At 42.2% G+C, this 25,356-nt stretch overlaps 1 protein-coding gene across 1 annotated transcript in view; it reads left to right on the top strand.

Moving 5' to 3' along the window:
* Nucleotides 1–1,071: 1,071 nt before the first annotated feature.
* The window catches only part of LOC126335786 (cholinesterase 1-like), a 175,967-nt gene continuing 151,682 nt past the window's right edge, over nucleotides 1,072–25,356 (top strand). The window contains exon 1 of the mRNA XM_049999249.1: nucleotides 1,072–1,383. Within this exon, the coding sequence (XP_049855206.1) occupies nucleotides 1,072–1,383 (312 nt within the window). The remainder of the gene's footprint in view (nucleotides 1,384–25,356) is intronic.

Genomic DNA, 25,356 nt, shown 5'->3' on the forward strand with positions numbered 1-25,356 from the left:
ATGGTCCAATAACGATGAATAATATGCACCTGTAATAGTTTTACACTTTTCCAGATAGTCGATGAGGATTATCCCTTGCGAATCCCAAAAGAAAGTCGCCATAACCTTTCCGGCCAAAGGACTGGTCTTCGCCTTTTTTGGTGAAGATTCTCACTTAGTAACCCATTGTTTAGATTGTTGTTTGGTCTCAGGAGCATAGTAGTGTACCCATGTTTCATCCACAGTGACGAAACGACGCTTAAAGTCCTGCGGATTCTTCCTGAACAGCTGCAAATCATCCTTGCAACACTTCACACGATTCCGTTTTTGGTCAAGCTTGAGCAATCGCGGAACCCATCTTGCAGATAACTTCCTCATGTCCAAATGTTTATGCAAAATAATATGCACCCGCTCATTCGAGATGCTCACAGCACTAACTATCTCACGCACCTTAACTCTTCTGTCATCCATCACGATATCATGGATTTCATCAATGATTTCTAGAGTCGTAACCTCCACAGGGCGTCCAGAACGTTCAGCATCACTTGTGCTCATATGGCCACTCTGAAAATTTTGTAACCACTTAAATAAACTGTTCTAATCGAAGGTGCAAAGTCACGATAATGTTTATCAAGCTTCTGTTGAGTCTCGTGAGGCGTTTTGCCTTTTATAAAGTAATGTTTAATTACCACACGAAATTATTCTTCTTCCATTTTTTGACAATCACTAGAGTTCCTCTCTTCACACGAATGCCAGACACAAAGAAGTAGACCAATAAGGCTGAAACTTGGTGTGCGTTATTTCCAAAGATGCTACTAACTAAACATGACCCCGATACGTGCCGGTGGTGCCATCTCTCGGACTTTGCACGGACTTTTCAAACAACCCTGGTATTCCCATCCGATGGTGCTGTAAGCAATAGTTGTCACCCAGCACGTCGTTTTGGCCAATGGACAACATGAGGAGGAGCGAAACTGCAAACATTCAGCTAGCTTGTAACCGCCCGGAGCCGCTTCCCACCTGACACTCACGCGCACGCAGGTCACGCACGCTGCACTGCCAGCTGTCTAGCCGTGGTCTGAAATTTCGCGTATGGCAGCTGCAAAGGCCCCCCTGCTGCTCGCCGCAAACTGTTGCGCAACATGTGGCGCCGTCGGTGCAAGGCCGCGCCGGCACGCTCTGTGCAGGTACAGGACACAGGCGCCCGCTGGCTGGCTGGCCTGCCTGCCCCCAGCCGCTGCCTACTCTACTGCACCTCAGCTCTGCCGGGTACTTGCGCGCACAACACACAACATGTTCGCCGGGCGCGCGGTGAGGCTGGCCGGACTGGTGGTAGGCGCGACGCTAGCGCTGGTTGCCGTGGCGACCGCGCTGCTGCTGGTGTTCACCTCGCGCCGTCTGCAGGTACTGCCACTGTCTGTCTGTTGTCCGATGATTACTACTCAACTAGGCGAGTCATTCATTACAAAACAATCGCTTCTCACTTTGTTGCTAACGTCAAGTACATGGGTTGGATAAAATGTAGTGGCAATACTGCCACAACATGAAGGATGTGTGACACATGGCATACCCGTTGTCTGTAGCTGATAGCGGAAGGACAGTTGCACTGCAGAGAGCGGCGACGGCTGTGTTTGAGTCTGTTGCAGTCTGCGGGAGGCCAGTTCAACTACCCTAACAGTATGCTGAGGGGACATGAATAACGTGCGTCTATCAAGAGTGAACTGGCACGTAGTCGGAACGCACAACTATTCCCTCAGGCACTGCATCCATCACCGAGCGAGGTGGCTCTGTGGCTAGCACATTGGACTCGCATTCGAGAGGTCGACGGTTCAATCTCGCGTCCGGCCAACCTGATTTAGTTTTTCCGTGATTTTCCTAAATCGCTCCAGGCAAACGCCGGCACGGTTCCTTTGAAAGGGCTCTTCCGACTTCGTGCCCTCATCCGATGAGGCCGATGACCTCGGTGTCTGGACTCGTCCCCTAAACAACCCAACCAACTGCATCCATCATCCACCGTGACAGTTGCGGCATGTGTGGGAGTGGGAGATAATGGAACATCCTTGCGTACGAATAGGACGTGTTTGCCAAAATGAAAGAACCTCTTCGTGGCAAGTGCCACAACACAAGAGAAGGCAACAACCGTGCCATAGGGCGGACCTTGCGAGACATCGACAGAGACAGATATGCTGACAGTGTACGACAAAAAAAGGTTCAAGTGGCTCTGAGCACTATGGGACTTAACTTAGAACTACTTTAAACCTAACTAACCTAAGGACATCTCATAAATCCATGCCAGAGGCAGGATTCGAATCTGCGACCGTAGCAGTCGCGCGGTTCCAAACTGAAGTGCCTAGAACCGCTCGGCCACCGCGGCCGACCGGTTTACGACACGCAGCATCTGTGTGGGAGAATGTGATCGAGATGTGGGGCCATTTCATTGATGGCTTGTAATACGGGGTACGTCTGTCAGTAAAATCTAGTATGAATTATACCCGTGTTGCCACTACCTTTTATCCAACCCATGTGATATCGAAGCCGTTGAAGATAGTTCTGTTTTCCACAATGTGGAAAGTGTTCACTAAGTGACTTTAACTCCCATAAGGTACGTCAACGCGACGCCTTTTTTGTGTTCTACCTGCATGTAGACGCATAAATTTCCAACAGCGCAATTACGTATGCGCATGAGTAATTTCCTGGAAATGAAGGCTGTGCTACGGCAGGTGAAGGACAGAGATAGCGAGAGGAATTTCTTTGTGTATGATAATTCCCTTCCCTTGATAATTTCCTTCCTTCTTGCCTCCTCTGTGTTACCACGGGTGACGTGTCACTGGTCTCATTTGTACTAACACTGCAGTACACGCAAGGTGTCTAGTTGCTTCCACCAACATGAGTTCAGAATGATGTTCACCTACCTGCAGCCTTCTATAGTTCTTGTCACCCGCACAGAAAACAGCATGGAGGTCGTGAATCCGCTACCTTGAGGCTCTAATAAACTGTTAGCGAGAAACCGGTACTGCATAAGTAATTAAATTTTGAGTCGGTTTGTGTAAACGGGAAGCCAGGCGCTTTTCATTAGCAGAATACTAGAAACTGCACAACACTTTAGGAATCACAAATATTTCTCATATTCACCATTTCACAGAGAGTAAACAAAACAATGAACTACGTGTTGCGTATTTACTATCAGACTGGTGCTCAGTTATACGTCAAAAACCAGAGATTGATAATTGTGTCTTAACTGATACTGACCACTACAGGAAACATGCCTGTCATCCGAGACTGCCTATCGAGCTCTGATACGACGGCCAAACAACCCCGCCCCCATCCAAGTCGGAAGATCTCCGAAGTGCTTATTCTGCCTTTCCTTTTAGCAATTGTTTATTACTCTGCTGGTAATTAACACTTCTAAAACAATGGAATGATAGCCTGCTATTGAGAGGTGAATTTATACGAAATGCAAGTAAATTCAGTGTTTAATTTTTCTTATATTAATAATGGATGTTTATCATTTTGGCGTGCTACTTCCAAACACAGCAACCAATCGCGGAGAAGAACCACAATTTAGGCGGTTTCTCTCACGATACATGTACCGAATAAACCATCTGTCACCAGTAACTCAAAACACATTACGTCGTCTTACCAGAGATGCTTTCTGAACTCCTCTAAGAAAACCTTCTTGTAGTTGAATATGATGGCTGTAAAGCCAGAACTGAAAGTATTACAGTGGGTATAGCTCAGTGATACACACCATCGGTGGGAATAAAAAATGGTTCAAAAGGCTCTAAGCACTATGGGACTTAACATCTGAGGTCATCACTCCCCTAGACTTAGAACCACTTAAACCTAACTAACCTAAGGACATCACACACATCCATGCCCGAGGCAGGATCCAAACCTGCGACCGTAGCAGCAGCGCGGTTCCAGACTGAAACGCCTACAATCGCTCGGTCACAGCGGCCGGCAGTGGGAATCCTTTCCCTTTTTAGCAGACGACAGGTAGCTGGGGGCCATGTGTGTTCCGTTACGTAGCATGTTGTCCTTATGCTGTCAAGCGATTTATAATGTGCAATAATGTCCGTTGACTCCCAAAGTAGCACATTTAAGTTCACAGATGATTACAAAGGAAAAATTTCGTACGGAATGTCGCTTCTGAAGACTATTTGAATAAAAATTTTAGATGCGTTGCGCTAGAGACAAGTATTAGATAAAAAGGCTCTGATCATATTAGTGTAAAGAATAAGAAGCCGTTAACTTTGCAAGTAGAAAAACAAAAAACAACAAGCCAGAAATTTATGAAAAGTATGTATGAAAACCGTACACAAATACTCATGCAATGGTGATTTAAAATTACAACTAAGCAGCCTGACATCTGAACAAAGGAAGTGATAGGATATGTGCAGTTCCTCAACAAACTACTAGAACAGAAAGTGGGTTCTGAAGTCTATGAAATTTCCAGATTTGTCGAGCCCGAGGATGTTAATCTACATATCATCTTTCATGATTAAAGTTGTGTAAACAAATAGAATAGAAAGGACTCTTTGAAAGTTAACTAACCTTCACTATAAAAAAGCTCCCTCAAGTATTTCTCAGTTTCAGGAATAATCACGGAAATGCTTTGTTTTGAAATGCGGAACAAGGAGTTCGAACCGTTATATAAATCGCCGGTTGCTGGTTAACGAAATGTTATTGGCAACTCACCGCTGTGGTTTCCCAACTGGCAGATCTAAAATCTCGCTGTGACATCCTTCTGAAATTTGCAAACGAAACATTGTCGTCACTCTCTGTTCTTTGACTATAGTCACTTTTGAGTTTTCTTTCTCTGTCGCCTTTTCATTCAAAGCAGACGACTTTCGCATTGAGGCAACCTGTACACACGAGAATGACGAGGCGTACTTGCATTCTCTCCACAATTTTTTTTACATCCACATTTATTCACGAGCGTTTGTGATTGCGTCGGCGAAAGAGGCACAGCGCTGACATACTTTCCGATATCTGTGTTAATTACAGAGATATAGTTACCAAATTGGTATTTTTAATGGAAGTAAGAGTACTTTCTGCCGTTAATAGCGAGTACCTCAGCGACGACGTCGTTTCACATTCTGAAATCCGACAACTACTGTAGTTCGGACTATTAGAGTATAAAGCACTGAGGATTATTCTGTTCCTACATCAGATATATTGCTGTCTCACGCGGAAGTTCATGAGCCACTGGTAGACCAGAATAATTCCAGACATGTTCTAGTAGCAAACTTCCTGGCAGATTAAAACTGCTCGTCGGACCGAGACTCGTACTCGGGATTTTTGCCTTTCGCGGGCAAGTCTTCTAGCGGCTGAGTGGCCGTGGTGCAAGTTCGTAAAAAGCTTCTGTGACGTTTGGAAGGTGGGAGACGAGGTACTGGCAGAAATGAAGCTGTGAGGAGGAGTCGAGGGTCGTGCTTGGGTAGCTAGCTCAGTCGGTAGAGCACTTTCCCGCGAAAGGCAAAGGTCCCGAGTTCGAGTCTCGGTCCGGAACACAGTTTTAATCTGTCAGGAAGTTACAAATCAGCGCACTCTACGCTGCAGAGTGAAAATCGCATTCTGGATATTCTAGTAGAATGGGCAAGCAGAAGCATCCAGTGAACTACCGGAGCCGGCCGGCGTGGCCGTGCGGTTCTAGGCGCTACAGTCTGGAGCCGAGCGACCGCTACGGTCGCAGTTGCAAATCCCGCCTCGGGCATGGATGTGTGTGATGTCTTTAGGTTAGTTAGGTTTAAGTAGTCCTAAGTTCTAGAGGACTGATGACCTCAGATGTTAAGTCCCATAGTGCTCAGAGCCATTTTTGAGCTACCGGAAGTTGAGAACACAAGCTCTAAAAGAATGGTTCACATGGCTCTGATCACTATGCGACTTAACTTCTGAGGTCATCAGTCGACTAGAACTTAGAACTAATTAAACCTAACTAACCTAATAATATCACACACATCCATGCCCGAGGCAAAATTCGAACCTGCGACCGTAGCGGTCGCTCGGTTCCAGACTGTAGAGCGTAGAACCGCACGGCCACTCCGGCCGGCTGACAAGCTCTAAAAGTGAGGTATTTATAATATGCTGTTCATTAGGATAATGTTGCTAAAAAAATAGAATACTTGCCTCTCGCAACAAGGGAGACTGCAAGGAAAGATAAAAAAGTAATATCAACTAACGCCTTCACAAGAAGGGCTGCGTGCCAAGTCTAGGAAGTTCTAGGAATTTCTTGGCGTAGGCGTATGTATAGTCAGTAAACAGATCCAGTCCTGTCATTCAGTCTCTCGTTGATCTGTTTGCTTTTGGAAATTATGGCAGTAGGCAGAAAGCAGAAACATCAAATTCCGCATACTATTGTTTGACTGCTACACAGATTGAGAAATGAGAGACATTGATATAAGCACTATCAGTGTTATAAAACAATTAAATTTATCTAAAGCTAAAAAGGCAGGAGCCTCGGACACAATTCCAGTTGTGCTTTCATTGAATAAGCCGCAAAATTGGGTTCTTTGGAAGATCGTATTTACAGGAAATGTCTTTGTCCAGTGTTTTATCCCTCGTGACGAATAAGAACAGTGCAGGTCACTCTTTGTTACAAGAAAAGGGTTAAATGTCGGATACGCAACACGCTAACGTTTACCTGTATCCAAGGAAATTTCTGACCCCTACAGTTTGACGTTCCGGAGGGAAAAAATCTTTTCTCACAGAATCAGCATTGAACCAGAAAAAAATCGTTCGCATGAAACAGAACTTACATCGTTCGTACACAATATTTCGCAAACAGTAGATGCCAGTGAAAAACTGGTTTTCCTCTTTTTGTATTTCAAAATCTTATCTGACAATCTACCACACCCTCGGCTAATAATAGAATTGCCGTTGTTAAAGGTACTCGTATCTTCACAGATGTGCGATTGGATCGAAGGATTTTTCGCAAATTATACCTAGCAGAATGTTCGCAAATAATAACTACTACGTTGTACTGAACAACGATTGCACAAGAAAAGCTAAAGTAGCTCCTGGCCTGTCCACATGCAGTATAATAGGACTTTTAAGTTCTCCCTGTACGTAAATTTTATCAACTAGGATTAGGCTTCTGACTGACTCTCGTGATATGTGGAGGAATGCTGGGCACTAGTCGTCGGCTTTCGCCAGTGACATGGGAAACATGCGACTGATGCCGCTGGTGATATTCTCGAACGGGCTAAGCTACGGATCAATCCGTTACCAGACCCAGGGTTTTTCAGTGTCACATACGTCGGCTTCGCGAACTCACAACCAAACTGTCACCTGCCATCCTAACCCAGATCTCAGGCAAAGCTGTAGATCAGTCTGTCACCCCAAGCGAGTTTTTTTTTTTTTTGTATCAGATTCGTTTACTTCGCCAATTCACATCAAAATTGTTGCCTTCCAGCCTAACTTATACCTCGGGGTAACCACATCAAATTTCTAGTCACCACAACCAATGTTTTTAGTTTTTTGTTTTTGTTTTATTTTTGTTTTGTTTTAGCTATACACTGTGAATATATGCACCAAAAGCTCACATGACAGCAGTCGCTAACATTACGTCACTGGCCAAAGCCGACGACTCGTCCCAACATTCCTCTTGACTCCTATCGTGTTGTCGACAAGGAAGTACCGTTGTTGGACGATCGTAAGGAAACTCACAAAAACGTGGACAAAGTTTACTCTTGCTGTGATGAACGGCAGCTCTCCTTAGATACAAGACAATGCCTACCACAAATAGAAAGAATTGCGTGGAACCCGACTCCAAGGTTAGTAGCGAGGATCTGGAGCAGGTGACCCTGTGCCTCTGGCAGGACTGCCAGCCAATCCCCTCCACCCCCCCCCCCCCCCCAATCCGTTCCCCTCCTCAACCCACACCTCATCGCATTTTCCTTACTGGCAGCTGTAGCTGTTGTGTGGTTTTTCAGATTAAGCGCTTTGCGCTATTCCTGAATTTCCGCGTATTGTTTACTTTGACCTCTCGTTTCTTTATGCCTTCTATACTTTTTGAGTTTCGTTTTTGTATGCTGTTGTACTGCCTCTGTTGCTAGCGGAATTTATTCACGGAGCAGGTCTGGCTATCTTGTGGTCCTGCGACTGTGTGTCTGGTTCCTAGAAACGCTATGGCCCTATTTCCAGACTGCCTCGACAATTCGTGGAAAAATGGAGCTGTCTGTTTGAATCGTTCACGCAAGTACGGATTTCCCGCCCGTGCATGCAACTCGCGCGTCGGAAAGTCTCTTGGTAGATGCAAGGCAAGCCTGACGATCCTCTCCTGTAAACCTGGCAGCCGCAGCCAACGTAGAAGACGATCGGCTTCTTTTCCCCACATATTCCAGCACTGGCCGGATCAGGGCAACCAGGAGTAGAAATATGAAACCGGCATTTAGTTGCAATAATTACACGTCTGTTGTGTGAAAACGATAAACAATGTTTTATTCAAAATAATCTCCATTGTTATTTGTACATTTCTCCCACCTCTCCGGCAGGTTATGAATGCCACGTCAGAAACACAGTTGTTATTTAGAAGCGAGACAGTCAGAGAGCCAATTTGTTACATTTTCATACGAATTGCGTTGTTCAGCGACAGCGTGACCCAATGATGCAAACAGATGATAATCGGACGAGGCCAAGTCTGGAGAATAAGCCGCTTGCCCTAGTATTTCCCAGTTGAACGCCTCGATCGTTTCCCTGCCCCGATTTGCTGTGTGTGATGGGGCGTTATCATGGAGCAATATGACTTTGCGTTGCCTTTTCCCATATTCCGGTCGTTTTTCACGTAACGCTCGATTTAAATCGATCATTTTCTGTTGGCAGCGATCAGTGTTAAGAGTTTCATCAGGTTTTAGATGACAGCCTTCTGATCCCACCAAACACAGAGTCTTCTTTGCAAAGCGATTTGGTCTTGCAGTGGATGTCGATGGTTTAGCTAGACTCACCCTTGATTTACGACGGTTAGGATTCTCAAAATATATCCATTTTTCATCGCCTGACGCTATTCGATGGAGAAACGACTTTCTCTTGTATCTGACGAGCAGCATTTCACAAATAGTCTTTCGATTTGCTTGGTGTCTTTCATTCAGTTCATGCACAATACATTTTACCACTTTCTGCACCTCTCCTATAGCTTTCAATCGAAGAGGAACGGCTTTCTGCGCCACATTCATTTGTTCCGCAAGTTCCTGTTGAGTTTGACTATCATCTTCATACAATAAAGCCTGCAATTCGTTTTCTTCTCGCGTCAAAATCACCACTTTGGAATTTTTTGAATCACTCGAAACAATGTGTTTTCCCAAGAGCATCTTTGGTGAAAGCTTCGACAAGCATTCGATCCGTGCAGCAGTTTTCTTCAAATGGTAACAGAAAACTATTGCTGTTTGGAAATTGTAGTTCGTAGACACAAAGCTCGACATATTTAGGGGTTTGAAACAGATACCGATGTATGGAACCTGGGTTACCGTGTTTTGATATTCGTCGTCAGCCGTTACAGGAAGCACATGGCGCTATACTGACGGCTAGCACCATGTTCAGGGAAATTCCGGTTTCATACTTTTACACCTGGTAGATATAGCGTTATGGCGCAGTGTGCAGATAGTCAATATTGGATTTAAAAGTCGGTACAGTGCTTTCAGGCGACCTTGCACTTTCCCTCTGACCTCTTCTATATGTGGCTTCCATGTAAGACGCCAATCAAGTACTAAGCCACGGTACTTTGCTGTGGAGACCGTGGGATTGGATCTCCCATGACCCGCACCAGAATAAGATCCACAGGTACTCTATGCCGTTTTATGATCGCTGTTTGGCTGTGAGCGGCGTTAAATTTAAGACGCCACTTGGTCACCCGTTCTCTTCCCTGTAAAACTACCTGTCTGCGACATTTTTCTCCGCAGTGTTAGAACTTTATTTTAACTTTATAAGTTCGTTTAATGAGAATAAAGCTGATTGAAAAGTATTGCTTGAACTACATCGAAGAAAAAGATTGCGCACAACAAATTATATGTATCATTGTAGTAAATAAATTGTAAATTGTGCAAGCTTCCCCAAAAAAGCTGAAAATATTATATAATCTATATATTATTATTTATGGCAGCTCTGTGCATGGAAACACCTCGTGGTATTTGCTGCTCATAAATTATTAGTAGTGCACAGTTTATTAATTAGAAATGAAAAAAGTAGCTACAAGTAAGAGTTGAGAAACTATCACTTTGAAGGAATTGTGTGTGTATTATAATTTTATTTTACCTTTCCTTGGTTTTGAACGAAGTAAAGTCACTGACTGTAACTGAAGTCAAGTTTAGCAGTTATGTCGTTTTCTATCGACGAGCCAGCTAAACTAGACAGTCATGTTTCACCAGTACCCGACCTCACTAATTTTTTAATTATTTTTAAGTTGCAGAAAGAGCGTTCAGTCACATACATTGTAATAAGCATCCTTGAAGCAATTTCGTGGTTTGTATAAGCAATGGCTTCAGCCACACTCTGAAATGCAGTTATGTCACTGCGTTCCCCTCGTCGCCTTGTTGCTGCTATATCGCTCTCACGGCCCAGCGATGATAAATTGAACGCACTAATTGGCAGCACATTTAACCTGCAATAGCGCTGCTGGTATGGCTGCTGTCCATTCGGATACGCTGAAACGTCCCCTTAGAAAAATTATACATGACTGTGCTTAAAATGACACACAATATTTTACCGCAGCGCAATCTGACTTTCAATAATCCCTACAAATAATGGCCCTGATTAACATTAACCTTACCTTTCACAAATCACTTACCTCACAAAAATCTTCGTTATTCCAACTACTGCAATACAGCGAGCGCCACTACTGCAATCTAAATAAAAGATTCAAACTACTGAAGGCACTAAATACTGATAGGCATAGTTAGCAAATGAAAGATGTTGATAGAGAACAAACAATGTATTTACCTTAAATTGTTCAAAGGTCATAATGTATATAGCAGTTCATGACATCCAGTCTTACAAATGTACTGTCTCTGATGGACACACGTCCAGATCATCCGCTCTCAAAATTCCACCATCTCTGTCCCCCCATCCACCAATGGCTCACCTCCAACTGCACAACGCTACGCGCTGTTAATAGCCAACTGCCCAACACTACAGTGGCGAATATTACTCCAACAATGCAGACCAACCACACCCTTCACACAGCACAGTCAGTGATTTTCATGCAGAGCGCTACGTGGTGGTGGCGTTACCAATATAAGAACCTAAACAGCCTACTTACATAGCCCCCATGCACCCCACGAAAAATTTTACAAATTGTTTTGGGCACTGGCCAATACATATTTGTTAAAATTTTTTCACAATTACAATAACAAAGAAATCAAATGCACACACTTATTGATACAATGTTGGTCAAAAGCTAAAATTTTCTCACAGTCCACAAAGACAGTCCTGATCATTTCATCACAGTAAAATTGCAGTGTTTTTCTCAAAATCTGAGCAGCAAAAGAAAATGTACATGGAAGTAATGGATTTCCATGCAGTCTTGAAGAAGTAGTGTTCAGCTTCCAACGGAAAGACAGTGCTGACTCTCGACATGCAGACAGATAATGGGCCACAACAGAGCAAATCCATAGCAGAGTCATTCGAAGTTTTGAAGAATATTGGTAGGTAGGTCATCACAGTGCAGACTCACTGTAGTTCTGGTAGAGATTATGGTATTGGTGGTCCACCAGAGCTGCAGACCCGCTGCAGTCCTTGTAGAAATAATGGTATTGGTGGGCCATCAAAGATTCAGACCCACTGTAGTCCTTGTAGAGATGGCCAGCAGCCATCCGTTGCGACTGTGCAGGTGCACAATAACCATCGAAGAGTCTTGCAGACAATAAACCACCACTTGTGCACTCATAAAGTTTTGGAATTGCCCTTAGAACCAGCAATGCTGTTAACCAATCCCTTGCTGTAAAATTTGAAACTTTCCCGGCGAATCAATTGTTCAAATAGATTTCGGGCTTGCAGCCGGTCGTCGTAAACTTCTTCGCACGATATTTCGGCTGGACAACTGCGAGCCATCTTCAGGTGAGCCGAACGAGGACTGACGAAGACGTTCTCCGTTCCGTCTTATATAGTGCGCTGATAGTACTGCCCAGTAAATCTGCAGTTGCGGAACATTGTATTTCTAACGGACATTCAATGGAGTACGACAAAACTTCGATTTTGGCCACAGCAACAACTTTTTGGGACTCCATTATTAAAGAATCCGTTGAAATACGCAGTGCTGGAAATTTAATGAACCGGGACAGTGGTTACCAATTGAATAATGCATGGAATCCCGTCATCACAGAAATTTTCTCGAGACGAAGACGCCAGAAGACATCGATACCTGCGGCCAGCGACAATACCGACGGCACCTGAGTTTCGCAGTTCCACCAGCAAGGGCGCTGTTGCTGGGCGGTGTGGTTCTTCTGTCTCCGCGACTGCAACGCATGCGCGGCAGTACTATCAGCGCACTATATAAGACGGAACGGAGAACGTCTTCGTCAGTCCTCGTTCGGCTCACCTGAAGATGGCTGGCAGTTGTCCAGCCGAAATATCGTGCGAAGAAGTTTACGATGACCGGCTGCAAGCCCGAAATCTATTTGAACAATCCCTTGCTGAATTATCAACACACATACAAACACTAACAGCCCCAACTTCTCACATATTGTGCATATACTATGACCAACAGAAACGTGTGCTCTGAAATGAATGCTTACAAGATACTTAATTTGCTGAATTGGTGTCTATACAATTGTAAATTTACAACATAAGAATACTATTACAAAGGAACGAAATACATCATTAAAGAATATAATAATTCAGATAACATTTCTAGTAATACAGGCTTTACAAAACAATAAAAATAAACATATACATCAGTGTTACAGCAATTATGACTAAAGTAAATATATAAAATAATGAGAATAGTTTTCGAAACATTAATCTCACACATGAGCATTAAACACAACACAATTAATTCTCTTATATAGCCTATTCCCTCTTAAGCTTACTTAAATCTACTGAGCTCAAATGCATAAACTAAGGTACGAGGCAATGCAGCAGCACAAAACAATTAATACAAACAGCAATGAAAAAATGCAAATTGGCAATGCTAGCAGCAGTAAATCTAAATTAGCAAAGCAAATGCAACGTTACAACTAATATGAGCCAATGTGCAGCAACAAGAAAAATAAATCAATAGTAAAACTGGCTTAACAGAGTAATACAAAGTGAAATTTAGTAACACTATGCCTGGCTAACAGCAGCAAAAAATACTATAACTTATATCTAAACATGACAAAGCTCAAGCAGAAAAAATAGCACACTAAAGACAACAATGCAGATAAAGGAAATGTCTAGTCACACCTTAATGTCTATGTAATTAAAGTGATGCCCCACAAAAACTTATTCTACCATAAAAATTACCAAGTACTTGAAAAGAAAATTAGGTATGCAGTTACTGTTACTAGTCCCTTCTTATTGTTCTTTCCTTTCCAAGTGCTCCTTTTTTTGAAGAATGTGGATCATAAAATTATTATCTAACACATCTGTTGACAGAAAGTGTTCACATTAGCAAATGCATTTAATTTTATTTTATAAAACCAATGATACAACACACCTGGAAAACAGATATCACATAAAATAAGCAACTATGTACAAAGTAAAGCATAAAAATATCATTCAGTAGTCATGAGGCATTTCATAAGTTAGTAGAAATTCCCTCAATTGTCATAGAAAGACACTTGTCATAATCAGGTGTGCAGATGTACGAATGTTTCCCATCAATTCATAAGCATTTCAGTAAGTGGCACAAAGAACAAGTAATCATATGTTTCTAAGTAATGAGTGTGTCGTATTTGCGATGCTTTCTACAAAGGAATGTCAATAGCGAGGTTAATGGCCTCTTGTTCTCTCCACCTAATGGCTGTTTCTCCAGGCAGCTGGCACAGCTGGCCGCTCACAACACATTATGTCACGGACACTTGGCTTTCTTACCGAAATATTTACGACAGCAGTTTGCGCTACAGTGACAGTCTCATATAAAAATTTCACAGGTCGACAATTTGCGTTGCAAATGTGTAGAAACAAAATCCTATTAATATCGCAGTGTCCAAAAAATTTAGGCCTGCATTGTGATACATTCTCACATATACACACATTTCATAACTCTTAAAGTACGATTCTCGGTTTCCAACCTTCTTTTTCACAACCAGAGTCCCTAACCACTACTGATTATTCCTTACTTACACATATACAGGTTGTTGTTGTTGTTGTGTTCTTCAGTCCTGAGACTGGTTTGATGCAGCTCTTCATGCTGCCCTATCCTGTGCAAGCTTCTTCATCTCCCAGTACCTACTGCAACCTACATCCTTCTGAATCTGCTTAGTGTATTCACCTCTTGGTCTCCCTCTACGATTTTTACCTTCCACGCTGCCCTCCACTCCTAAATTTGTGATCCCTTGATGCCTCAGAACATGTCTTACCAACTGGTCCCTTCTTTTCGTCAAGTTGTGCCACAAACACCTCTTCTCCCCAATTCTATTCAGTACCTCCTCATTAGTTATATGATCTACCCATCTAATATTCAGCATTCTTCTGTAGCACCACATTTCGAAAGCTTCTATTCTCTTCCTGTCCAAACATATTCATATTCGTCGACATTCTTCAATATTTCATCATTATAAATATGCAGCATAATCAAATTCCTCATATACGGTACCGTCATCTTATTGATCATAAACATACCTCAACAGCATAGTACACATCATCGTCGTAATTATGTCATAACATCTCAGTCAATTCTCAAAATCATCATAGCTTCCTCCAATAATTTCCAAACCTAAAAGGAATTCTCTGCTTATTTCAATAGTGTCATCTACCTCAAACGTACTTTAAAAATCATGATCTCGTAACAAATACATCATTCAAAGCTCTCATAGCAACACAATGGTTCCGAAAAATATCAACAGTTAACAAAGTACAGACAAAATACAATTTCGTAATTGTGAAATTATCCAACGGTGTAATTACGTAAACATCTGTCACTGATGTAGTAAAATAAAGTTTGTTTCTCTGTTAAATAATCAGGTAGCTGTGTAATTCTGTGTTGGAGAAATATGGTACCGATGTGTAAAGTTGTATAAGCAAATAACATATTAGCTAGTGCTCCTTGTGCTTGCCACACACTTGGTACACAAAGTAAGCGTGTACCCACCTGAGGATTAATGTAATTATACCCTCAGGTGTTACAGATTACAGCAATGGAATGAAATGTATCACGGAAAACTTTCTTTGTAATTCAAAAATCTTTAAAAATAAGTGGTTTAAGTACAAAATTAATCACTCAAATGCGTGTCCTGTAGCGCTAAATGTGCGTCTTGCTGTAAGACAATTCTGTGGAAGTGTCGTCCTCTGTAAGCAAAGTTCTCCTGAAGTCAATGTCCTTACCTCATCGTAAACAAAAGCGAAATGCTTTGCGTATGAATAACGTAGTTATTTGTACCTTACCGTGATCAAGAATGTACTACACTGTAACATATTGCTGTGCTACAAAAAAGGCTGTCTTATTGTAGCCATACCACAAAGTTACTACTAAAACATGTTTTACTTTCCAGAAGAATTCAGAAAAACTGTGCAGATATAAAGCAGATACAGCACAAAAGCAACAATGTAAATTGTGTCACACATTAGTAGCGTCGTGATATAATCGTGTAGCTGTCAAATAAACCAAATGCTAAGTCATCTTTAATCTCACAAAAATACTTTAAATCCAGAATGTATTCTCAAGTAACCCAAAATGTAGCATTAAAATCTCGTTAGCAGTACTGGTATATGTTCTAAGTATGTGAGCCTTATAGTCGTTACGTAATCGTAAAACTAACAAGCAAGAATGTACACACACAATAACACTGTATGGTCTGTTCACTATAACAATGCACTATTATTTACTGTCTATATATGTTCCCTAGGTTCTAGACTGGATAGTTAACTTCAAACACTGTTGCATGTTAACAGTTTCTAAGTCTAACAAAGCATACTAGTAATGTAAAGTAAAAAAAAAATTATGGCAGAGACTAAGTTAAAAAGCAGATAATCTCTCAATAAACGGTTTTAGATTTGAAATGTGGTGCAATCTTTTACCCTTTCTAGTGCGCAGAGTTTCAACTTCAAATCAATTACCATGTTTTATACGTCGGTAAGGTATGCTAAAATTTTTCTCAAAGTTAGCGTCTTTGTTATTTTTCGCTGAACCAGCCGGCGCACGTGGCTGCCTGCGGTGAGAGTCATTGTCTGATATCTCTTTGTTGGTGTGCGCCGTTATTGGGATTAGAAGACCTAATTTCAACAAATTCACCTTGCCGAGAGGGCCCAGCCCTGTTTGAATCCCGCCAATTCTGATGGAATTCAGGTCTGTCGTTACGATCATAGCGTCTGACGTCATGTCGGTAGATTCCATAGGTTCTTTCTCGTCGGTCACGTGGCGGAGAATTTCTCCCTGAATGGTAACTGCGCGCTAGACCGTCGCATCTGACGTTATTCTGTCTCCCTTGATAATAATTGTTTTGGTTCCCATATTGTCTGTTTCTATGGTTATCTCTATCATATTCACTACTATGGAGAGGTGATCTTTCCCTCTGCCAACGGTTGTCATACGGGTGGTGTCTGTTTTGGTCACGATTTACGTTGTAAGAATAGCCTTGTTGTGTCCATTTATTATTTCTGTCATCGCGGAATTGTGACAGATGTCACCTGTAATTGTTGTGTTCCTGTTTTCGCGTCCCGCGATTGTCAGTGTCAATTTCCAATTCTTGTAAGACTCCCTGAAAAGCTTCAGTGTCGTCTTTGCAACGTCCTGCCAAAATAATATGCCGTAAATGTTCAGGCAATTTGATTAAGCAAATGCGAATGAGTTCTGAGGGGCTGCATGGGTTTGAAAGATACTGCTTCTTGTGCAACATGTCTTCAAAATATTTCACAAGATTGGAAAATTCAGATTGTTCGAAATGTTTCATCATTATGATGCTATGTTTTACTCGGTCTTGTGTAGCTTGAGACCAATATGCTGAGAGGAAGGCATGATAAAATTCTCCTTCACTGTGACAATCGTGAATGACCGATCGCATTCTTTCAGTTGGTTCATTCTCTAAGTAGCCACACATAAATTCTAATCTGTGCTCTAATGACCAGTTGGGAGGAAAACAATGAGAGAATTGATGAAGCCACGCTTTTGGATGACTGTCGTTGCCAGAATTCTTAAATGTTTTGAATTTACGTGTAGTAATGAACAGCTTATAGTCAAAATCATCGTGTCGGCGAGTCGCAAATTGGTCATTGTTACGTCGTGCGGTTCCATCTCAAAATTCGGTGTACCTTGCCAATTTCTTTCATAATTCCCGAAATGCCCTGTGTTATTATTTTGCGGCTTTTCCGCATTTCTAAGTCCCTCTTCCCGTGTAGGAACACAAGTGTCCTCTGAAGTATGTAATTTTTGTATTACTTGTGCCAACTGATCTTGTACTTCCCAGATTTCTCTTTTTTGTCGCGTATTAATTTGATTCTGATTTTGTTTGAATTTCTTAATTTGTTCATACTCTTCTGTGTCAGTGATGGCTACAGGTTTTGTGTCATTCAGATCATCATCTATCTGTGTAGATAAGTTAGTGAAGTGATCCGAAAGTTCGGCTACTTTCTCCGATGGTGTACTTATTTCCTCAGTGTGTTTTTCTCAACCAAGTTTCAGAGTGTCCATTTGTTTTGAAATCGTATCTACTGTGTCCTTTAGGTTTTGCTGAGTTTTTGCAAGTTGCGTAACCGAATCGGTTGATGCAAATGAGTAAATTTTAGATTGCAAGGTCTCATGATTTTCATGAACAATAGTTTGCAGTTCTTTTATGGCTGCTTCGTGATTCTGTAATGTATTTTCATGCCGCGAAAAAATAGGTTGGAAATGCTCACAAATTTGTGGTTTTACGTCATTACAGACTTTTCAACATTTCGATTCGATTTCATGTAACTCAGTAGTTGAGCCTTCACGTGTTTGTTCAAGCGTGGTGTGAAGATTTTGTTCCATTGCTACAATGGCGAATATTACTCCAACAATGCAAACCAACCACAGCCTTCACACATCACAGTCAGTGATTTTCGTACAGAGTGCTACGTGGTGGTGGTGTTACCAATACAAGAACCTAAACAGCCTACTTACAACGTGCATACAAGCCGGCCGAGGCGGCCGAGCGGTTCTAGGCGCTTCAACCTGGAACCGCGCGACCGCTACGGTCGCGGGTTCGAATGCTGCCCAGGTAATGGATGTTTCTGTTGTCCTTAGGTTAGTTAGGTTTAAGTAGTTCTAATTTCTAGGGGAGTGATGACCTCAGATGTTAAGTCCTATAGCGCTCATAGCCATTTGAACCAGTTTTTATACGCGCATACGAATGGCACATGCCTCATGGCACAACTGGCGGACACAGCGAACCTGCCCAACTAGTGAGATTACGTTATATGAATTTCCTGTGTTAAACGCTTAGTGGAGCAATTGTCAAATAAATTGAAAATTTTCAAGTCTTTAGTGTGTGTTAGTTTCATTTGCGCTAGAATTACCGAAAAATTAGCTAACAGATGAGTTAAGGCCAACTTCCAGTGGTCTTGCAACACCATTTACTAGGGCAACGTAACCGATGGTCCATCGTAGGTACTACAGTAAACTCCCGCAATATTATTGAGGCACATAAGAATTATTGTTGAATTTTTCATTTAGGCAGCTAATCATACAAACCGGATCTTTAGAGCGGGAAAAATAATGTATTATCTGATAAAAATCTATACAAATATCCAATCAGATATTGATATGTGCTGAAAAGACTGGCAACTTCTTTTAAATGTTCAGTAATGTAAAATTGTGAAATTTACAGGACGAAAGAAATGTAGTATCGGATGAGTGCAATATGCGTGAGACACAACTGAAATCAATCAACTTACGGTACTAATATCACAGAGTAACAATTTGTTGGTATATGAAATTGAGTGATCTTATGTGCTCAGCACTAGGTAAGTCAAGTAACACACCTTGGTTCACTAACAGGATAGTTGAAAAACTGCAACAAGTCTGCAAAGGACATTGCTTACAAAAGATATAGATGGTATCCCCCCCACAAAAAAGGGCCAACCTTTAGGGCCGGTTTCCTTATGGCAAAACAAGAAACAAATGTCGGTGAACATGGGCTCTAAAATGCATACTTTAAGAGCTATGAGCACTTTTTCATCGTCGATACTGTGACATAGACCTCTTCCACTGCAAGGACTTCGCTTTCCATATTCTGGTAGTATGGACCAAACCAAATCCGTAAAGATTGGGTCTAAGACGCACACTTTAACATCTATGAACATTTGTTCATCTTCACTAGTGTGAAAGAAAACTCTTCCACTGAGAAAGTACTCGTAGCTGTTAAGGTACGCATTTTAGGGTCCATGTATACTCGAAATTTTTTATTGTTTTGTTCCATATTGCCTCCTCCCAAAATATGGAAAGCTAAGAGCTAGAAGTAGAAAAGATGTATTTGATATTATCGAAAATGAACAGGTGCTTAAAGCTCATAAGGTATGCCCATGTTTACTAGACTTTTTTTCCTGTTTAGGCATAACGAAGCTGTTCCTAAAGATTCTGGGTGTTTTTTTGGACATCCTGTATACAGAAGGGTAACACGAATCGTCAGGGATTTGTTTTATCCGTGGGAGAGCATCACTGAGTGTTGGAAAAGCCTGACCTGGCAGGCGCTACAAGATAACGAAAACTACCCCGGACAAGCGTATTTACAGTGTTTCGAGTTTCTGGCTAGGAATATCGAAGTCAGTTAACTTATGCATATAGGTGGATGTAACATTTTTTAGGGACATCTTGTGGATTCATCACACAACCGCAGTTGTGCCAGCAGACAGAAACACACGTCCCCCGGTTGATTCTTATACCTTAGGTAATGAAGACAGCACACTATGTTTACTTGGCAGGAAACTAAGAAAATGCTGTCAGTCCAATCTTAAGATATGGCCGATGTGTGTGGGACGAATTCCAGATATTAACAGAAGAGTTGAATGTATACAAAGAAAGGAAGCACAAATGGTCAGAGGTTTATTTGACTAACTGAGGAGCGTTGCGCTAATTTTGATAACTCATAATTAACAGATAGACGCCAGATGCGGCCAGGTGACATGTGTTCTGGTATTCCGCCTTGTGACAGGAAGGTTAACTGACAAATCCAGTGATATTCGAACCCTCACCTATCGCTCCTGCAAAGACAGTGAAGGCGAGATTAGACGAACTGCAGCACGCAGTCATTCGTTCTAAGCTGCAGATGCGACTGGAATACGAAGAATCCATAACGTCTGGTACCTCCCTGAATACACTCTGCCATGCACTCACAGTGGTTTGCAGTTGTCTGCGTTTTGCATTTGAGTCAAGTCGTGGTAGGCATCCACGCCTCGTTGTTTTCGTTTGGGAGTCAAAGTGTGCATGTCAAACTTTGCACATACCTTTCTCTTCATCAAAACGTTATGTAGAATGCCTTCAACGACTGATTCAAAGATGATACTCCACTGGTATTTATGACACAGCAGTGCACGTCAGATACCTAACACTGCCTGACCACAACTAATTGGCTCAATTCACATCTGTTGGTTTTCAGTTGTTTGTTTAGGCTGCCACCGTAGTTAAGCGCTGATGTTCCTTACACACCGTGAACAAAACAAGTCTTGGTTTTGGACGAACAGCGTACTCTCCTTATGCTTTGCTTCCCTCTTCCACCGTCGCGTCTCGCTCTAGCCCTCATGCCACAGAAATGGGCAAAATGTCGAAAGCATTTAGTAACGTAAATGCAGGGTATTTCCTTCGGCGCCAGCTCATTGACCTCTGAGATCGTACAATGCTCTATTAGTAACAACCTCATTGTTCAATATGAAAGTGCTGTAAAGGCGGCAGCTGTCTGAGCCAATCCCAGTGTTGCCACATGATCATGTTAGCGACAGACGTCTGTTCAGCAACTTCCTTACAGTGCTACTGGGACAAAATATCACAGTAGAAATCATTGTGCCAACACCGTGCAATACAGGCGCGGGACGAGGGAATGGCTTAGTCTTGTTGGCAGCGGACAGAAACATACCGGTTGATTCTTAAACCATATTCCTTTCAGGTTTTTCCCGTCGTGTGATCCACCGGTTCTTCCGTCCTCAACCGAGTAGTCGGGGCCACTTCACAAAATTCACGCGTACGATCGCTTTTATACGGAATAGGATCGATCATATTCTCAAGCTACGAAGCTGTTTGGCGCTTGCGCAGAATACCTAATGGGGAGCCCAACCGACAATCGGCGCCAAGTTCCTTGTGAATTGTCTCTCCTACTCATCGAAACGTTGTACTTTGTCCGTTACATAAATAATCAACAGTTAAAACATTTGCTATAAATATTCGTTGTAATTTAACCGATAAGATGTGAGTGTGAGGAAATGAATGTAATGCAGCGATCCGGATCTATCTGGAGGTTACTCTTAAACATACATTATTGTTCGCCAACACGCATTCACGATGTAATTAGAGGTAAGTCATAATGTGTATTCTCATTAAAGGAAAACCTTATCTCCATCAAGCAAGTTAACGCTGCCAACAAAAACGTAACATTTCTCCATGATTTCCACCTTTTATAATGAAGTTGATTACACACGTAGGCGACTTTGTTTCACATACACTGCATGAAATCAAGTGATACAACGTCACATTGTCCGTCTAAAATACAAATAAATACAATAATCATTACAAAAGTACATAGTCTCGAAAAGTTAATTTATGTCGTCGAGGCACCTGCATGAAGTTGACAGCCGACGCAGTTAACATGTAGAGCAGGCGACGTTCTTATAATTGGACCGTCTTTCGAGTGGAGCGCCGCAGTAGCCGACGAGTTTCTTATTCGTGTCGCATGTCTCATGTAAAACGGGCTTAACCTTTTGCGAGCCTTTGCATATGCTGCCTCGGTAGTGGCCGATTTCGCCACTCCGTGTTTTGGAGCATGCCAGATCTTTTAAATATTTGTAGATATTAGCAAAAAACAATGTTTAAGTGGACGAAGACCTAAAAGAGTGAAAATATGCGATTGCAATATTTTTACGTTTGCGAAAGTGAATATATTCACAAAATGACATACTAGACACAAGTGAGAACAATTCTAGAATATTGCTCCATCTTTTGGAATTCCTGTGTAGGCATGACTTCAAACATTGACCGAATTCATGGACACACTCCTAGGATTCAGACAGGTCGTTGTACGCCACACGAATGTGTAACATACAAGTAGGTACTCATACATAGTCATTTTTTCTGTTATCCATTTTGGTTGCACAACACTGCAGCTGTTTACGTAAATTACACTGTAGGAAATATTGCTACCGGCCATAAGCTGGTTGGCTGCAGTATTTCCTCCAGAGTAAGTCATTTCCCCTTGCTCAGAACGTGAATGGAATGCGACACAAAGTTTCTAACTATGATACGAAGTCCTCTCTCCACCATATATGGGACAGTGGCTTGCGGAGTGCGTATGAAGATGTGGAGAGAGTATTACATTGTCCAACAGCTGTATATTCTTTACGCCTGTCGATAAAACTATGCAGTATGACGGTCAACGTAAAAATTATCATGTTTGTACAGTCTGATAGTTTTTAGTTTTCAGACTTACTAAATATTTTATTGGTCAGAAAGACGATGATAATATGAGAAGTGTAGCTGAAATTTCCACGTCAAGAAGAAAGCAGAAAAAGGCCAGGTCGAAACGAACATACAATGAGGTGACAGAAGTCAAGGGACATCTCCTAATATCGTGTCTGGCCTCCTTTTGTCCGGCGTAGTGCAACAACTAGACGTGGCATGAATTCAAGAAGTCGTTGGAGTCCCATGCAGAAATAATGGGCCACGCTGCCTCTACAGCCGTCCATAATTGCGGAAGTGTTGCCGGTACAGCATTCTGTGCATCGACTTTCCTCTAGATTACGTCACATGTCGGGCGATCTGGGTGGCCAGAACATTCTCTCGAATTGTTCAGCATGTTCCTGAAACCAGTCGCGAAAATTTGTGGCCTGGTGACTTGGCGCATTCTTATACATGAAAAGTCCATCGTTGTGAGAACATGAAGTCTATGAATGACTGCAAACGGTCTCCATGTAGCCGAACAAAGCCACTCAATGATTGGTTCAGTTGGGACAGAGGACCCAGGTCAACCAATGTAAACAAAGCCCACACTATTATGGAGCCGGTACCAGCTTGTACAGTGCCTTTTTGACAAGTTGGGTCCATGACTTCATGGGGTGTGTGTCGAATTCGAACCCTACGATCAGCTCTTAGTAACTGAAATCGGGCCTCGTCTGACCAGCCCACGGATTTCCTGTCGTGTAGGGTCCAACCGACATAGTAACGGGCCCAGGAGAGGCGCTGCAGGCAATGTCGTGCTGCTAGCAGAGGCGGTCGTGTCAGACATCTGCTGGCATAGCCCATTAACGCCAAATTTCGCCGTACTGTCCTAAAGGATACGTTTGCCATGCGTCCCAACTGATTTCTGCAGTTATTTCACGCAGAGTTGTCTGTCTGTTACTACTGACAACTCATTGCGTCGTCCGAGGTGAGCGGTTAGGACTGAAATTTGGTATTCTCGGCACACTCTTGACACCGTGGATCTCGAAATACTGAATTCTCTAACGACTTTCGAAATGTAATGTACCAAACGTCTTACCCCAATTGCCATTCCGCGTTCAAAGACGGTTAATCGCCGTCGTGCGGTCATAATCAGGTCGAAAATCTTTTCACATGACTCACATGAGTACAGGTGACTTCTCCGCCAACGCACTTACCTTTTATACGTTGTGTACGCTATACAACAGCCATCTGTATATGTGCATGTAACCCACGACTGCTACCACCTCAGTGTGTGGTTATCAGAATGTTTATATATGTCAGCCATTCTCAACCTACGGGGCGCACCCCTCTCACCCTCCCCCCCCCCTCCCCCTCCTCTAGTTGTGGGAGGGGGGGGGCGAGCTTTTTGAATGCAAAATATATGAATTCAAAAATGTTTTAATTTACTAAAAGGAAAGCTAAACAAAATACTTGATGGTATAATAAAAACTTTAAATTCAGTTTTACACTAATAGAGAGCACTTATAAACAGGATTGCACCAGTAGTGAACAATACAGTTAATAAGTTGTTGTAGATGGTGTTGTGGTCTCCAGTACAGAGACTGGTTTGATGCAGCTCTCCATGCTACTCTATCTTGCGCAAGCCTCTTCATCTTCCAGTAACTACTGCGACCTACATCCTTCTGAATCTGCTTAGTGTATTCATCTCTTGGTCAACCTCTACGATTTTTACCCTCCACGCTGCCCTCCAGTACTAAATTGGTGATCCCTTGATGCCTCAGAACATGTCCTACCAACCGATCCCTTCTTCTAGTCGAGTTGTGCCACAAATTTTTCTTCTCCCCAGTTCTATTCAATACCTCCTCATTAGTTATGTGATCTACCCATCTAATCGTCAGCATTCTTCTGTAGCTCCACATTTCGAAAGTTTCTATTCTCTTTTTGTCCAAACTATTTACCGTCTACGTTTCACTACCATACATGGCTACACTCCATACAAATACTTTCCGAAACGACTTCATGACACTTAAATCTATACTCGATGTTAACAAATTTCTCTTCTTCAGAAACGCTTTCCTTGCCATAGCCAGTCTACATTTTATATACTCTCTACTTCGAATATCGTCAGTTATATTGATCCCCAAATAACAAAACTCATTTACTACTTTAAGCGTCTCATTTCTTAATCTAATTCCCTCATTAATTCGACAACATTCTATTATCCTCGTTTTGCTTTTGTTGATGTTCATCTTATATCCTCCTTTCAAGACACTGTCCATTCTGTTCAGCTGATCTTCCAAGTCCTTTGCTGTCTCTGACAGAATTACAACGTCATTTGCGAACCTCAATGTTTTTATTTCTTTTTCATGGATTATATTCCTACTCCGAATTTTTCTTTTGTTTCCTTTACTGCTTGCTCAATATAGAGATTGAATAACATCGGGGGTAGGATACAACCCCGATTCACTCCCTTCCCAACCACTGCTTCCTTTTCATGCCCCTCTACTCTTATGCTTTTCGTAGGGGGACTTAGTGTTAGAAGGAGACACTCTGAGCTCTTTTACTATGTTTATCGTAGCCAACACAGAAAAATCCGTTTCGCAAAGGCAATACGTTGAAAATGGTGATATTATACGAAATGCTTTTATTTTTGCGCAGAAAACTCATGAATACTCACTGCACTAAATTCTTTACTAAAGTGTCTT

The sequence above is a fragment of the Schistocerca gregaria genome, chromosome 2, assembly GCF_023897955.1.
Source record: "Schistocerca gregaria isolate iqSchGreg1 chromosome 2, iqSchGreg1.2, whole genome shotgun sequence".
NCBI lineage: Eukaryota > Metazoa > Arthropoda > Insecta > Orthoptera > Acrididae > Schistocerca > Schistocerca gregaria.